Source organism: Pipistrellus kuhlii, unplaced genomic scaffold (assembly GCF_014108245.1).
Source record: "Pipistrellus kuhlii isolate mPipKuh1 unplaced genomic scaffold, mPipKuh1.p scaffold_m20_p_2, whole genome shotgun sequence".
In the NCBI taxonomy this organism is placed as follows: Eukaryota; Metazoa; Chordata; class Mammalia; order Chiroptera; family Vespertilionidae; genus Pipistrellus; species Pipistrellus kuhlii.
Genome location: NW_023425515.1, coordinates 111,590,858 through 111,608,096, shown reverse-complemented (window position 1 = coordinate 111,608,096; position 17,239 = coordinate 111,590,858). Strand labels below are relative to the sequence as shown.

At 42.9% G+C, this 17,239-nt stretch overlaps 1 protein-coding gene across 1 annotated transcript in view; it reads right to left on the bottom strand.

The window, feature by feature from the left end:
• Positions 1-1,256, bottom strand: part of LY86 (lymphocyte antigen 86) — a 58,198-nt gene extending 56,942 nt beyond the window's left edge. Inside the window, exon 1 of the mRNA XM_036444054.2 lies at positions 1,058-1,256. Within this exon, the coding sequence (XP_036299947.1) occupies positions 1,058-1,184 (127 nt within the window). The 5' untranslated portion in view covers positions 1,185-1,256. The remainder of the gene's footprint in view (positions 1-1,057) is intronic.
• Positions 1,257-17,239: the final 15,983 nt, after the last annotated feature.

Below are 17,239 nucleotides of genomic sequence, written 5' to 3'. Positions count from 1 at the left end.
ACTAATCAAATAGGACTGGCTTTTGAGGGAGAGACACTAGGACTGTGTGGGCATAAAGGAAAGGCCAGGCGAAGACACAGGAGAGAGGCTGCAGGAGCAACCAAACAATTTTTGTTGTTTCAGCCACCACATCCAGGGTGTTCTGTATGACATCCCAATAGACTAATGTAAACCCCAAAGGATTGACTCAGACACAGATTATTGCCATTTCCTGCATTCTGTTCATTAATTGCAATCTCAGTTGGTTTATCAGTTTTCCATGTTGGGGTGACCACTAGGGTTCGTTCCCTTCTACCATGTGCAGCACTAGAGAAAGCCCAGGCACTAACACTGCAGGATAAGTTTTTGCCTCATTAATGAGCGATGCTACTGCAGCAGAAACTCTGGAAGTGTTACAAGAAGGACAGAACTCTCCTTTTTAGCTTAAGTGATCTTTTCATTCAGCTTGCAAACTAAACAAACTATCCAAGGCTACAATTTGAGGGAGAGGTGGGGGATTGGAAGCATCTTTTCCTAATTTTGAAGAGGCGAGGTTTCATGATTTGTACACTCATTGGTCACTGGGTTCCTTTTCAGGCTCTGTGGGATTAGTGGATTCTATACTTAGATTCTCGGTGTCTTTATCTTGTTCTCTTTGTCACTCTATTCAGGCTCTTTCTTACCCCTACCCTTCCTTCTCCTAAGGGCTCCAAATGGCCCTTGCAGATCTGCTGTAAGTGGAGAAAGTGTTCTGCCACTAATTCCCTCACCCTTTACCCACCCCAACTAAGAGCTATAGCAGCCCATGTTTGTGGGCCTTAATTTCCCACAATAAAGGATATTTATTTATTTATCTTAAATATAGCTTTGTTAATTTTAGAGAGAAAGGGAGAGAGATAGAGAAATAGAAACATCTCTCTATGTTGCCTCCTGCATGCCCCACACTGGCTGCTGCCTACATGCCCCACACCGAGGTCCCAGCCCACAACCCAGGCATGGGCTTGACCAGGAAGCAGACTGACCTCTTGGTTCATAGATGGATACTCAACTACTGAGCACAAAGGGATAAAGACCTTACCACAACTCTGGTAGAGCACTTCCAAGCTCGAGTCCTTGCAGGCTGTGTGTGTGGGCCAGGCTGGGGGGGCACCACCACTGGGAGAGATCAGGGTCCAGATGAGGAATGCAGCAGTGAAACCCTTCATGGTGCGGGCCAGGCCTGTGTGTGACCAACAGAAAAATAACAGGCCCAACTAAAAGGGCCTTCAGGGTGGTTCTTCCTCTCCCCTCCTTAAAAGGGTGACATTTCAGTTTCACTTCTCATATTTTATGCTCCTGGGGAACCACTGTGAGAAGCACAGGCCTTTAGCAGAGGCATTTGAATACTGTTCCCCCAGGACCGCTGGCACTTGAATCAGAGTGAAGCTAGTATGGGTGGGGGATAGGTTGGATGTTGACTTTCTGCTTTCACAGAGACAAACTAGGAAGTGATGTGTGGCTTTATGCCCCAGGTCCCCACAAACATCCCTCCTAAGAGTCCCCACCGTAGGTGGTGCTGTGAAATCAGGAAAGGTAAGCCAGAGGCCACCTTGTGCTTTCCATCAGCAGGCCCCTAGGGGCAGGCATCCCATGCAGGCTGTGGACCTGGATCTGGCTGGCACTGGCAGGCAGCATCGGGCATTGGGGATCTGAATGAGGCTTTTGCCCTATTGGCATTTTTCTCTCTGGTTTCAGCTCCACTCTCTGCATGAGGATGTCAGCAGTGACTTGTGCAGCTGCTAGCTGAAGCCTTTTTCTGGGAGCTGCAAATGTGGTCTCTGAAGACGAAGGGGAGGGAGTCACCCTGAGAAGTGAGCTGTGGGCTATTTCTGGTTCAGCTTGGTGGACGGGGTAGGGGAAGATGGGGAAGTGAGGGCCTCCCTTTTAAGAGTGGGAGTCTAAATGCTTTGGTCATGGGTGGGATTGTTAAAGTCATGTCTCACTTTCATTTCAAAGCCAAGATTCTGGCTTTCTATCTCAGCACTTTGCCCTGATTCCAGACAGCAAGGTTTCTGAACACTGATTCCCACCCCCACCCAACTGTACCTTCACTGGAGAGAACTGGAATCAGAGCCAACAGCCAACAGCCAGCAGATTTTAGGAGCAACGGAGAACACTCTTTCCCCTGAGAGAAAAAGCATTTCACTAAGCACAGCAGGTGACACTGACAATTTCTGCCCAAGGCTAAATAAAAATTAAAGTCACCTCAAAACTTTTTTTTTTTTAATTGCCCATGAAGACAAACAAATAGAGTTAGTGGATGGATTCTTTACATTTTTGGGGGGAGACATCAGAGACTAGTCATTTGGGGCAGGTCTGGATTGATTTTTTTAAAGGTATTCATCTGCAAATAAGTACAGTGTTATTCACTTTCAAAAGTGGTTCTCAAAGTATGGTTGTTGGACAATAGCGCCAACTTAAACCAGGAGCTTATTACAAATAAAAATTCTTGGGCTACATTCAAGACCAACTGAATCAGAACCTCTGGGTGGGGCCCAGTCAGCACTCTGTGTTGTAATAAGCTCTCTGAGTGGAAGACAGTTGGGGGAGGGGACCCAGGCCTGCAGGGAGAAAGTTGAGGCCCGAAGAAGAGGAGGAGGCTGAGTTGCTCTAAGAGGAGGCAAGATAGCACCGTGTGGTCTGTGTGAACAGAGGTCAGCTGTGCTGTGAACAAGAGCTCAGGTGAGAGCTAGAAGCTCAATGTTTAGAGTTGTGGGCCCAGGGGGGTGTTTAAGTTCTTGTAGTTCCAGGACAAGGCCATGGCAGCTTTCCCTGGGGACCTTTGAGGTCTCTAAAGGCTGTGAGAGAGCTCTAAACAGTGAGTGAGGAGAGCAATCAAGGTGAAGCCCTTCCACCCTGCAGAGCACAGCACAACCAATACACCAGCAGACTGGCCTAGGGGTACAGAACAGGGAGCAGGCAGGCTGGCAGAGAGCTGTGAGCATCTACTAATATGGAAATCAGGGCATCTGAGGACTGGCCACAGATATTTTGTGAATCAAAGGACCAGGCAATATAAAGAATCATGATTCAGAGATAGCATTGGCATACAGAAATGTTCAAAAGGGACCATCCATTAAGAGGCTCTGGAGGTGTGGTGATGCTACAGCTGTGTTTCTCAGACCTGGGGGTGGAGGGAGTGGGAATCAGCATCAGATGGATGGCTTATTAACACACAGATTGCGGGCCTCAATTAGAGGTCTGGGGTGGGGCCTGATAACCTGCATTTCTAACAAGTTCCTAGATGTTGCTGAGGCTGCTGGGCTGGGGCCACAGTTTGAGAATTTTGCCCTAGATTTTGGAATTTGTTCTCTTGCAGAGTGTACCATTTTTAAAATCCTCTTATTAGCAATACTAGAGGCCTGGTGCAAAATTTTGTACATGGGGTGGGGTGTGTCCTGCACCCTCTGAATCTGGGACCCTTTGAGAGATGTCCAACCACCCAGGCCTAAATGGGTGGTTGGACATCCCTCTAACAATCCAGAACTGCTGGTTCCCAAATGCCATCCTCTGTAGGCCCCTCCCCCCCACACCCCCTCAACTGCCCTCCCCTGCAGGCCTGATCTCTCCTAACTGCCCTACTCTGCTGGTCTGGTCATCCTTAACTACCCTCCCTGCTGGCCTGATTGCCCCCAATTGCCCTCCCTGCAGGCCTGGGTCCCTTTCCTCAACTGTCTTTCACTACAGGCCTGCCCCCCTCCCCAAACTGCCTTCCCCTGCAGGCCTGGTCCCTCCCAACTGCCCTCCCCTGCAGGCCTGGGTCTCCCCACAACTACCCTCTCTTGCTGGCCTGGTCTTCCCCAACTGCCCTCCTCTGTTGGCCTGGTCACCCCCAACTGCCCTCCTCTGCTGGTCTGGTCACCCTTAACTTCCCACAACTGCCCTCCCCTGCAGGCCATCTTGTGGTGGCCATCTTGTATCTTGGTGTGATGGTCAATTTGCATATTACTCTTTTATTAGATAGGATGTTCTTTGTTATATGATGCATAACATTTTGTAAAACACATAACACACCCAAAGAAGAGTAATGAGTGAGCAACTTTCTGGAAGGAGTTTGGCATCCTGAAAAGCAGGATTTGACTGAAATCATCAGTATGGCAAACTAGTTCCATCAATCTATAGCAGCTTGAGGAATGCTTCAACTAGAAGCATTGTAAAGTTCAGAAGAGTTTATTGATAATGTCCTGCTCCTAACTATAGAATAAAATTAGAATGAATTCATGATATTTATTTTTAAAAATGATCTTATACATGTAAATAACAACCGAATATACTGTCAGACTCTGATCCTGACATCCAGGACCTTATAGAAGCTGGGCTGTTCTGGTCTGGTTCAGACTTCTACTTCTTTTGATAATCCTCTTCCTCCATGTCTCAAGCTGCTCTCTTTTCATTGAGTTTTGCTTGGGGATGGTGTCTATAGTTCTTTGAAAGGTAAAAATGTTATTATCAGGATGGCTGTCACTAAAAATCTTAAGAGGAAAACTCATTTTTAAGAAGAGACTTCATGAATAAAAGGTGAGATTCTGAGGGCAAGAGTCCAACTACATAAAAGGGTAAGGGGGAAGCTGCTTCACACGAGGAAGCTGGATTGACTAGACTTTGCTGTAGAGAGCAAGGTAAAGATAACAGTGTAGAAACAGTCTCCTTTCTACAGAAAAGAAGAAAAATTTCACCTCTTTCCGGCTTCAGATCAATTCACTCATTTATTCAGCAGATATTTATTAAGCATTCCAACATTCCAGGTACAATTCCAGGCACCAGGAGTCCAGCAAAGCAAGGAGCCTATTCCCAGAGCTAACTTTCTAGTGGAAGAAGATAATAATCAACACATTTGTTGAATAAATGTGTTCAGTAAAAGAAGAGAGACTTCACTTCTTGAAATATTGTTTAGTTTTCCCATAAAAAATTGAATAGAGGTTTCTGAAATACTAGTACTTTCAGCTTCCTGTTGCATGTCTGTATATACTAACTGTCCCCCTCTCCTTTTAATTTGCCCCAGACTTGTCGTTCATCAGAACTTCTAGTAACTGTTCTAATAGACAAACTCTAGCATGTCTTTCTGAACTACTGCCTCTTCCAATTACCTATTATTGTCCCATTTATTAACATTCCTGTTTATTCTGGGGACATAACATGCAAAGTACAGGGCCATAAATTCTATGACAAACTACAAACAGAAATGATATTTTGTTTGTTTTTTTGGGGAACAGGTATGCTGGGCCAAGAAAGAAGTGGGCTTTATAGATTAGTCTGATCAATTTCCCAATGATGAAAAAGGCCACAAATTATCCAAAGATTAAGGCACAAGAAACTACTCTGACATTTAGAGAGGGTAGATCTAGTCTGAAATGACTCATGTACACTGTCTAAAATTTCTCTGCAGCTTGGGACAAAATAGCAACTTGGAGCTAAAACTCTCTCCAGATTCAGATATTCTCAAGACTTCATTCTGTTAAGATTGAAATGATTTTGATAAGCTGAAGGAAAGGCATTAGGGAAGAAACCAAAAGTATGGGTAAGAATGAGGATAGTCCTTTTACGTACTATGAGGAGGGGTCCTAATTTGCAGTTGTAGCTTGTGCCTTGGCTCTGGCTCTGGCTTCAGTATGTACCTCCCACTCTGGTTGGTCCCAGATTTCCAGCTGTTCATTATGGGGTTTACATGAGTCACATTTGAGCCATGTTGTTGGAGAGGATATTTTGCTGGACAGCATATTTTGCTGGACTAGCAGGTGGTAGTTGGGATGAAATAACTTGCCAATTGTTTGCATCAAACCTCAGAACATTTTCTTTCTTTCTTTTTTTTAAAATATATTTTATTGATTTTTTAAAGAGAGAAGGGGAAATAGAGAGCCAGAAACGTCGATGAGAGAGAAACATCGACCAGCTGCCTCTTGCACACCCCCTACTGGGGACGCGCCTGCAACCAAGGTACATGCCCTCGACCGGAATCAAACCCGAGACCTTTCAGTCCGCAGACCGACGCTCTACCACTGAGCCAAACTGGCTTCGACTCAGAACATTTCCTTGATTTTTCTCTACTGATATTGGCTATGGGATCCATCTAGAATTCTCCCTGAAATATTAATCTTACTCAGCAGTAATTTTAACATATAAATAATAATCTTTGAAATAGTCTGTGTTTATTTCTTCCCTGGAATAAATAAGAATAAGCCAAATGTGCTGGACCACTGTTGTGTGCCAGGTACTCTTCTAAGCACTCAGTATGTATTCCCTCACTCATTTATTCCTCAAAACAGCCTTGCATATAGGTGTGGTACCATCATTCTGCTACCACAACTTTGAAATCTCAAAGCATTTGAGATTTTAAGCATTCTTTTGGTGGAAAAATCTGATCTAAACTATTTAGTCTCATCAGTTTAAGAGTCTTTATTTAGAGATTTATCCTATATAATAAAGAGGTAATATGCAAATTGACCATCATTCCAATACACAAGATGGCCTCCCCCATGTGGTCAAAGATGGCCACCCCCATGTGGACACAAGATGGTTACCACAAGCTGGCCAACAGGGGAGAGCAGTTTTGGCAATCAGGCCAGCAGGGGAGGGCAGTTGGGAGAGATCAAGCCTGCAAGGGAGGCAGTTGGGGGCAATTAGGTCTGCAGAGGAGGTCAGTTGGGAGGAACCAGGTCTGCAGGGGAAGACAGTTGGGGGGACCAGCCCTGTAGGGGAGGGCAGTTGTGGAGGTCCCAGGCCTGCAGGGAGGGCAGTTGGGGGCAACCAGGCTGGCAAGGGAGGGCAATTAGGGGTGCCAGCAGGGGAGCAGTTAGCATTAATCAGACTGGCAGGGGTTGTCAGGCTGGCAGGTAATAGTGGTTAGGGGCAATCAGATAGGCAGGCAGGTGAGCCATTGGGAGCCAGAAGTCCTGGATTGTGAGAGGGGCATCCAACTGCCCAGTAGGATCGGGCCTAAATATACAGTTGGACATCCTTGGAGGGGTCCAAGATTGGAGAGGGTGCAGGCTGGGCTGAGGGACACACACATCCCCTCATACACAAATTTTGTGCACTGGGCCTCTAGTTGAATATTAATTAGTTTTACTGCAAAAATATTAATGTGATTGATTAGTGAGCAATGGACCTTGCACCATAACCCACTTTGGGTGTTATAAAATATGAACCCTATTACCTTTTTTAAATTAAGAAATTCTGAGTTTTAAATAAATCTGTACTAGATATTCCAGTGAAAGGTTACTGGATTTGTTCTGTGATGATCCTCATTATCAACACTGAGGCACAGTTAGTAACAAGTCCAAGATCACACATTTGGTAAAGCCAAGTTGAAAGTCAGACAGATTCCAGAATCCAAGGTTCTTGACCCCAGAAAAAACAGCCTCTTTACTCCTGTGCCTTTAAGTTTGCTTGTCCTCCTGTCTTGTGAGGTCAAAGCAAATTATCCCCATCACTTAGAAACTGATGGGACTGGCCTTTGTAGCTTCAAGGAGTAGGCATCTCTGCCAGAGAACTGCCGCAATGGGAAGTTGGTTGCTGTGGCAAACAGGGACAGTGCACATGGAATGGGTTTTGTAGTCAGCTGGCTTGGGCAAAAATCTTGCCTCTATTGTGTGGTATTTACCTTTGTAAAAATCAATAAAAATCAATAAATGGTACATGATTTTATTACTATTTCTAATCATATTTATTTATATTAAAGGAAATAAATAGATATTTAAAGGAAACCAGATCCTGGGAGAGGCTGGAGAGTTTCTCAGGAATCTAGTTAGCATGCTTTGCTCTTTACCCAAAGCCAGGCCCTCCACCCCATGGAAAGGTGACTAACTGGATGAGCTTATGTGGCACATAAATATATTCTTATGGGAGAAATATACCCATTGGAACTGTGAAGTGACAGATCAGGATTGAGGCCATGGGACTGGCCCCGAAGGAGTCTGATTAAGCACCTTTCCTATGGCCCCGGACACAGCGGAAACAAGGGCTCAGGTGATTTCACTGCAAGCCGCTTAGCATTCAGAAGCCGAGTTCTTCACTTTTCCTTGCTTGGATATGTCAGCTGCAACCACAAGGTTGTTGATAAATAAAGCAGGAAAAAACCCCACTTTGTGCTTTCAGGCAAACAGTGCTTTCCATGGCCGTGGCCTTGCTCACCTAGAATCCAATTGTGTTAAAAAGCCATGGCCAGGAGTTCATTTCTTTCTCAAAAAATTGGTCTTCCCTTTGTTCATGCTTTTGAACTTCAAGATTAGAGATTACTCACCATGGAATCAAAGATGAAGTCACTTAAAAATAGTCTGTCCATCACCATGCTTTCCATCTGACTGTGTGCAGGTCTCTCCTCCTGTCAATGTCTGGCCATCCTGCTGCTGCCACCCTCCATGAGAGTCCTCTTGGTCTCCCAGGATCCAGCCTGGCCCCTGGCAAACACACTCTCCAACTGACACTGAGGTACCTGCTGAGATGCAAATCTGTGAAATGATGCCCTGCAAAGCCCTTCAGAGTTGCTCCATGTAAATGTCCACGGGCCTCTCCTACTCCAGGGCCCAGGCCTCTCGGTTCCTGCAGCACCTGCTCTCTTCTGCCCAGCATCTCCATCACCTGCTGTTACCTCACCCTGGAATGTTCTGTCCCCTTCTTGCCTTAATGCTTACACTTTCTTCAATGCTCAGTTCTGTGCTTGCTTCCCAGTGAGCTGCTCTGCCGAGACAGGGTATTCCCCCCCACACCTCTGTTCACAGGCCATCATTCAGTAAAGGTCCGATTCCTTTACACCAATCAGTAACTCCCTCCTTCTTTCTCTCCCAGGTTCCCATCCTTCCTTCTTTCTCTTTCTCTCCTTTTCCCCTGGATGGTTGTATACCCAGTGCCTAGCACATAGCAAGTACTAAGTAAAATAGTTTAGTCTGAATGGATGACAAACAGAATGGATGAGGTCCAACAAGCTTGTTTTTTAAGCCGAGGTGACTATTCCTCTGGGCGTAGTGTGCCAGCACAACTAAGGCAAAGGAAGCAGGTCTCTATCACTAGGAAATCTATGAACCCCACGTAGTTAACAAAGTGTGACGCCATCTTTCCCCAGGAGTAAGATAGTTTCCTTTTCTCTCCTTTTGCTTCTCATTCTTAAAGTAATATATTCTAATTGGGAGATATACCGGACAACATTTTCCTGCAAGGAGATGGGGCAGGGAAGCTGACAAGAAAGGGAAAATAAATACTTGTAGTCTCAATATCCAGATAAACCACTATTGACGTTTTGTGAAGTATCCTTTCAGCCCCCACACACGCACAAGACCACACTGTACATACTGTGTTTACTGTAACATGCCACATCACTTAAAATGGTCAGTTAGAATTCTTCCATGACATGACTTTTAATGACTTATAGTATTTTACTGAATGGATTAACCACAATTTATTTAATCAATTCATGCTTTAGACATTTAGATTGTTATTAATAGCAAAATAGGAGGAGATAATGCAGCAGCAGATCTCCTTGTTGCTGTATGTTTGTGCAGGCTATATTATTTCCTCAGGGTAAGCTCCAGAAAGTGAAATACTTGGTGAAAAGAATTACCAGCTTTTAAGGCTCTTCATACATGCTGCCATATTGTTTCCAGACACAGTAATGATACAATCCCACCAGCAGTTATACATTTGTATTTAAAAATTGTTTTGCTTATATTTCTTTCAGAACAAATAGAGTTGAACATTTTTTCATCTTATTGTTATTGATTATTTATATTTCTTTCTTTGAAAATGCCTATGCATAGCTATTTCCCATTTTTCTATTATGATATCGAAGGTAAAGAAAAGAAATGGAAAGTAACAGGACTAAATTTAGATCTTCATGAGAACCTAATTAACAAACATTTATTGTTACTTCCTCATTGCACGGTGCTTTTTTTTTTCTTTTTAATTTTTTTTTAACTTTCTTTATTGATTAAGGTATCACATATTTGTCCTCAACCCCCCATTACAATCCCCCACCACTCCCAACTCATGCCCGCATTCCCTTATTGTCTTTGACCACTGGTTATGCTCATATGTATGCACATAAGTCCTTTAGTTGATTTCTCCCTTTTATCCTCACCCTCCTTTTGAGGTCCAACAGTCTGACCCATGGCTCCTTATCTATGGGTCTGTTCTTGTTCATCAGTCTATGTTGTTCACCATTTCCCCCAGATGAGTGAGATCATGTCCTACTGGAAATATACTTATAAGAATAAAAAATATGACAAGCAATAATCGTTATGCTGAAAAGCATATGAATCAGTCTCTAGTGAGTTTCTTTCTTGGCCAACAGTTCTTTTGAGACCCAATTTCAATGTCAAACAGTTCCTTATGTGTACATGTCAGCATGATGACGCCTTGCCATAATAGCAATCAGCAGCTGTGTATCACTGCACAGTGCTCTTTATCCTTGGGCAAATGGTGTTATGAGCTGGTGCAGGTAAAGAAAAGCCTGTCATGAGAAATGTTCGAGACTCAAGTTTTCTAGGAGGAGGATGCAGGCTATTAATAAAAGACACAGTGATGACAATACACATATACAAATAAAGGTGCTTTAGGTACGATGTTGTTTTGTGTGGGTACTTTCTTTACCTTTGTGATGATTACCTTAGAAGTTGTGTGGAAACAGGAGATTTCTCCGGGTCTGTAGCTGCAGCTGCCGCTCTGGACAGTGAACTCAGGCCTGGACTGCTGCAGCTGGGAGTGTGCAGTCTCCCTGGAGCCCCTCCAGAGGTTTGCTAAGACCAATGGGAGGCCAAAGCCGGTTTGGCTCAGTGGATAGAGCGTTGGCCTGTGGACTGAAAGGTCCTGGGTTCGATTCCTGTCAAGGGCATGTACCTTGGTTGCGGGCACATCCCCAGTAGGGGGTGTGCAAGAGGCAGCTGATCAATGATTCTCTCTCATCGATGTTTCTAACTCTCTATCCCTCTCTCTTCCTCTCCGTAAAAAAATCAATAACATATATATATATTTTAAAAAAGACTAATGGGACCCATTCCTTACAATTTGAATATAGAGGAAATACTATCACTCAAACAAGTGCTCTCTCCTAAAGACCCACTAGAAGAGCAACCTTTTTAAGGAAGAAGTTGGGTGGCAACTTGGTTCTGGTCCCACCTCTGACCACTGTGTGACCTTGGCAGGTCACAGAGTCATCTGTAAAGTGAAGCTCGCAAACCCACGGTTTGGGTTTAAAAAGAAACTAGATTGAGTATCTATGGAAAGTGCTTGTCACATATTTGGCACTAAAAACCTGATAATCCTCAATAGAGAATAATTCTCTCATAAATTAGCAGCTGGGTCCCATAAATGAGCACAATACTTTGTGAAAGGATGCTGAGGAGGTAGACTATCAGTAAAACACTACTCCCTAACAACACTGAGTAAAATTCAGAAGATTTGAGCTTCTTTGTGAACGAGTAGAAACTGCTCTTTTAAGTTAAATGGAAATAATTTATTCCCATTCACAGATAGAATAAAGCCTAATAATTTTTGGAAAGAATAACTATGAAACCAAAATGTGGGGTTTGAGTCCAAGTTCATTGTTTCATGAAATTGAAGAATAAAGTCATGGACCAAAAACAGTTAGTAGAACCAAAGTTTATTGAGAAGCCAGTCCTGGAAAAGGTACAGCTGGGGTTCCAGAAGCAGGCCAGTGTCCAAAGCTTCCTTTCCATGTGGCACTGGGAGTAGTTTAGCATCCAAGTTAAAGGCTATTAGTCCATGTGTGGATGCTCTCATGGCCATAAGCCACATGGGTGCAGGGGAGTGCATCTCCTGCCATCAACCCAAGATCTTAGCAAGTCTGGGAGAAGAGAGAGGGGAGAGGAAGCACACACCTTTTAATTTAGGAGGAAAAGATAGTCTTGCTGGCTCCTGATTGGTCTTTTCAAATAATTCTGCTTTAGCAATACCCTTGGAATTGGTTTATGCGCCTTACTATCTTGTGATTGGTTATATGCTTTCTGCTTGTCATAGAAATATCCATACATTTTACAGCTTATGTCTCCAGAGCACACCCTTCTTTCCCTACCCAATAGGTGCGTCTTACTTAGTAACTCTGCCTAGTTGGGTTCCTTCTCCATGGTCCTGCCCCAAGCTGCCTAGCTTCTTTTGTCTCCTCAACTGAATTAGAATTATATTAATAATTTTTCCAGGCTCCTTGGTTACTGTATTTTACTAAAAAAAAAAGTACATATCACAATATGAACACGGACATCGCAACATTTATATGGTTATCGTAATGGTTCTGTTAGGGGGAAAAATAGAATATTGGGGACTAGCTATAGTTATAAGAAATATTAATTATGCTCTATTAACTGTGATTACTTTGTTCTGATTAAAGAAAGGATATTCTAACCTGGATGGGAGTTGTATACCCCCTTACCACTGGGAGTCAATCTTGAACCTGAGAGTCAACCTTGGATTGTGGTCTATTCTCATTCAAGATTTACCAAATATAATAAAATGATTAATAACCTTATTGCCTAAACATTGGAGTCCTACCCCAGCTGGCATTGCTTACTTCCATATGCCTGCAATTCCTACTTCCCCCTGTAATATTTGTCCTAGACAATATAAACAACTGTCTTTTGGGAACAGGCTTCTGTTGATGACCACTGCTCTCCCATACTGCTGGCAGTATTGGAATAAAGACTCATATATGACTTAACCCTGTCTCTGTTTAATTAACTGAAGTAGTGACAGGCAGCCCAGATCCATTGGTTGTCTGGTTTCACTTCTCTGAACTTTCTTACTTCAGCCTCAGAACAGCCATTTCCATCAGTCAGATATTGCATGTCTGACCTCTCTGTTGAAGAAAAGGCCTTTGCCATTCACCTTTGAATTCTTGCTGCCTTGAGTGGTGTCTACCTCATAGTTCATGGTCCTTGAGTTAGTGGAGTGGATAATAATAATAAACAACTAATATTTTAAGGGCTTCCAAGATGACAGATACCATGTTTTACATGGATTTAAGGTAAGTATTATATAGTACCCATTATATAGATGAAGAAACCAAAGTTTATAGCAATTAAGTAATTTGTCCAAGGTCACACAATGGCAGAGCTGAGACTCAAACCTGGGGCTAATATTTAAGTCCATTTTCTTTTAAAATATATATTTTATTTATTTTTTACAGAGAGGAAGGGAGAGGGATAGAGAGTTAGAAACATCGATCAGCTGCCTCCTGTACACCCCCCACTGGGGATATTCCCACAACCAATGTACGTGCTCTTGACAGGAATCCAATCTGGGACCTTTCAGTCCACAGTCTGACACACTATCTACTGAGCCAAACCAGTTTGGGCTCAAGTCCATTTTCTTTTTTTAATAAATCTTTATTGTTCATATTATTACAAATGTTCCTCATTTCCCCCCACCCTCCATTGCTCCCCTCCACCAGGTTCCCACCCCATCCTCTGCCCTTTCCTCACCCTCCATTGTCCTCATCCATAGGTGCACAGTTTATGTTCAGTCTCTTCTCGTATCTGCCCCACTCCCCTTTTCCCCTAGAATTGTCAGTTCACTTCCCTTCCATACCTCTGATTCTATTATATTAACCAGTTAATATTGTTCATCAGATTTTTTTAATTCCGTTGGCTTTTAGATTTACTTGTTGATAGTTACATATTTGTTGTTCATAATTTTTATCTTTATTTTCTTCCTCTTCCTAAAGAACCCCCTTCAGCAATTCATATAATTCTGGTTTGGCAATGATGAACTCTGGCCTGCATGGTTCTGTTGAGAAATCAGCTGACAATCGTATGAGTGCTCCTTTGTAGGTAAACTACCTGGTTTTCTTTTGCTGCTTTTAATATTCTCTCTTTGTCTTTTGCTCTTGGAATTTTAATTATGATGTGTCTTGATGTGGTCCTCTTTGGATTCCCTTTGTTTGGGGTTCTATGTGCTTCCTGGACTTGTAAGTCTAATTCTTTCACCAGTTGGGGGAAGTTTTCTGTCACTATTTCTTCCAGTATGTTTTTGGTATCTTGCTCTCCGTCATCTGGGACCCCCATAATTCTGATGTTGGTTCTCTTGAAGTTGTCCCACAGATTTCTTACATTATCTTCAACTTTTTGGATTCTCTTGTCTTCTTGCTTCTGCAGAGGAGTGTCTTCTGGCTCTTTATGTTCCAAATCTTTGACTTGATTCTTGTGATCTTCCATTCTGTTTTTAGGACTCTATAATATTTTTTATTTCAGACAATGTATTCTTTATTCCTAGTTGACCCCTTTTTATTTCTAGTTGATCCCTTTTGATATCCTCATAGGTCTCATTTATTTTATTGGCCTTTTCTAGGAAATTCTTGAAAAACCTTATAACCGTGGTTTTGAACTCTATATCCAGTCGCTTCTTGTCCTCCATTTCTTTCGCTTGTGATCTGTTTCCTGGTCTCGGCATTTTCACTGCTTCCCTGAGTTGGTAGGTTGGCTTTGGGTGCTAAGGTGTCCTATATGGTTCAGTGGGTCAGCCTCCCAGTTACCTGAGGTGGACACTTTTGGTGCACCCCTTTGTGGACTGTGTGTACAGCCTTGTTGTAGTTAAGTCTTGATTGTTGTTGGTATCACTGGGAGGAACTGACCTCCAGGCCAATTGGCTGTGAGGATCAGCTGTGTCTATGCCAGGAGTCAGCCTTATCTGACTAGACTTAGCCTCTGTGCTCAGCTTGGTTGGGGCTGAGTTTCAGGGTGGAGCCTACAGCCTTGGCTTCCTGTCAGCCCCGCCCTATGAGGTTCCTGAGTCTCAATGTTCCTCAGTGTCTTCGGTACTTGCTGCAAGCACCTCTGAGAGAAGTGCCTTCTAGTTTCGCCTGCTACCAGACAGTCTAGGCCACATGTGTCAAACACAAGGCCCGCGGGCCAAATCCGTCCCGCCAGGCCTTGCAATGTGGCCCGCACCGCGCTGTCATCACTGCACTCCGCTGCGTTTCCATCACAATGACAGTTTATGACTGTTCAGTAAACCATTCGGCCCGCGATTTAGGCTGGATTTTAGATTTTGGCCCCTTCTCTGATTGAGTTCGACACCCCTAGTCTAGGCTCTTCCTTAGTGAGCCCGGAACTGAGGTTCAGTGTTGTTGGAAGTGGGGTTCAGAACAGTCTAGAGCTTTTGTTTCCTTCCTGCTAGGGCAATCCAGTGGTACAGTCAACAGTTCGTCTTCTGTGCACAATGTGTATGCCTCTGGGACTCTGCCTTTCGCTGCTCCCCTGAGTTTCCGCCTTACAGCCCAGATTCCCTCCATATGGGCCTGGGTCCCCAGGGTCTGGCCTAGAACTGGAGTTCAGTGCAGTTGGAACTGGGGCTCAGCATAGTCCAGAGCTTTTGTCTCCTTCCCACTAGGGCAATCTAGTGGCAGAGTTAACAGTACATCTTCTGCGTGCCTCCGAGACTGCCTTTCGCCACTCTGCCTTACAGCCTAGATTCCCTCTGTATGAACCAGGGTCCCCAGAGTCTCGTCCAGAACTGGGGTTCAGCACAGTCCGGAGCTTTTATCTCCTTCCTGCTGGGGAATGTCAGCCAGGCACTCAGCCTCCCGCTCCTCTCCCGCTCCATCCTCTCTCCACTTGTGCACCGTGTCTCCGTCCGTACTTTAAGCTTTTACAGCTCCTGATTTTCCTTCTGGTTTTCTCTTTCCTTCTAGTTGTAGAATTTCCACTCAGTCAACTTTCCTGTAGTTCTAGATAATGTCCAATTTGTATTTTAGTTGTATTTTTTGAAATTGTTTTGTGAGGCTGCAGTTAGGTGTTTACCTATGCCACCATCTTGGTTTCTGCCCAGGGTTTTTTGTTTTTGTTTTTGTTTTTGTTTTGTTTTTGTTCAGTTGTTCTTGGTTTCTAAGAGATTTCATGAGTGAAGTCACTTGGTATTTATCTTTCCTCTTCCTGACTTATTTTGCTTACATCATACCCTCAGGGTCCATTCCTGACTTATTTTGCTTATATTATACCCTCAGGGTCCATTCATAGTACCACAAATGACAAGATCTCATTCCCTTTTATGGCTTAGTAGTACTGTATTATGTGTATGTGACATCTTTATTCATTCATCCATCTGTGGGCATTTTGGTTTTGTCCATATCTTGGCTATTATAAATAATGCTGTGATAAGCATAGGGGTGCATATTATCTTCTTAAATTAGTGTTTTCTTTTCTTTTCTTTTCTTTCTAATCCTCACCTGATGATATTTTTTTCATTGATTTTTAGGGAGAGTGAAAGGGAGGGAAGAGACAGAGACATCGATGTGAGAGACACATTGATTGGTTGCCTCTTGCTTGAACCCCAACCAGGGCTGGGAATCAATCTTACATTCCAAGTAGGTGGCCTTGGCTGGGAATCAAACCTGGGACCCTTCAGTGCACAGGCCAACACTCTAACCACTGAACCACTTAGGCAAGGACAGTTTTTTCATATTCTTAGGATAAGTATCCAGAAGTAGAATAGCTGGATAATATAATATAATAGTTTTATTCTTATTTTTTTTGAGGAATCTTCATACTGTTGTGTGTGTATGCATAGTACCTGTACCAATTTACCGCCTTACCAACAGCATATGAGGGTTAACCTTTTCTCCACATCCTCTCCAATACTTGTTATTTTGTATTTTTTTTTTATAATAGTCATTCTAATAGTTGAGAGATGATATCTCATTATGGTTTTGACTGTATTTCCCTAATAATTAGTGATATTGAACATGTTTTCTGTGCCTGTTGGCTATCAGTTTATCTTTAGAAAAATGTCTATTCAGATTTTCTGCCCATTTTTTTAAGGGGGTGTTTTATTTCTTTTGTTGTTGAGTTGTGTGAGTTTTTAAATACATTTTAGATATTAACATCTCTGCAGATATATGTTTTGCAGATGTAGTCCCATTTGTTTAGTTTTGTTTTTGTTTAGCTTTTGTTTGGAGTGACAGCCACAAAAACATTGCTAATTGTAATTTTATTTACTTTGACTTGTTTTGTCTTTTAATCTGGATATTGGCTTTATATATTATTGATTTGCTACATTTACTATATATTTACCTTTTCAAGTGATATTTTAACTTTTCAAATGTGCCTTTTTATTAATTAGTGCCTTTTTTTAGCTTAGAAAAGTTCCTTTAACATTTCTTGTAAGGCTGGTTTAGTGGTGATGAACTCTTTAAGCTTTTGCTTATCTATAATACTCTTGATCTCTCTTTCAAATGTTAATGTTAACCTTTTAGTTAGAGAATTCTTGGTTGGAATTTTTTTTT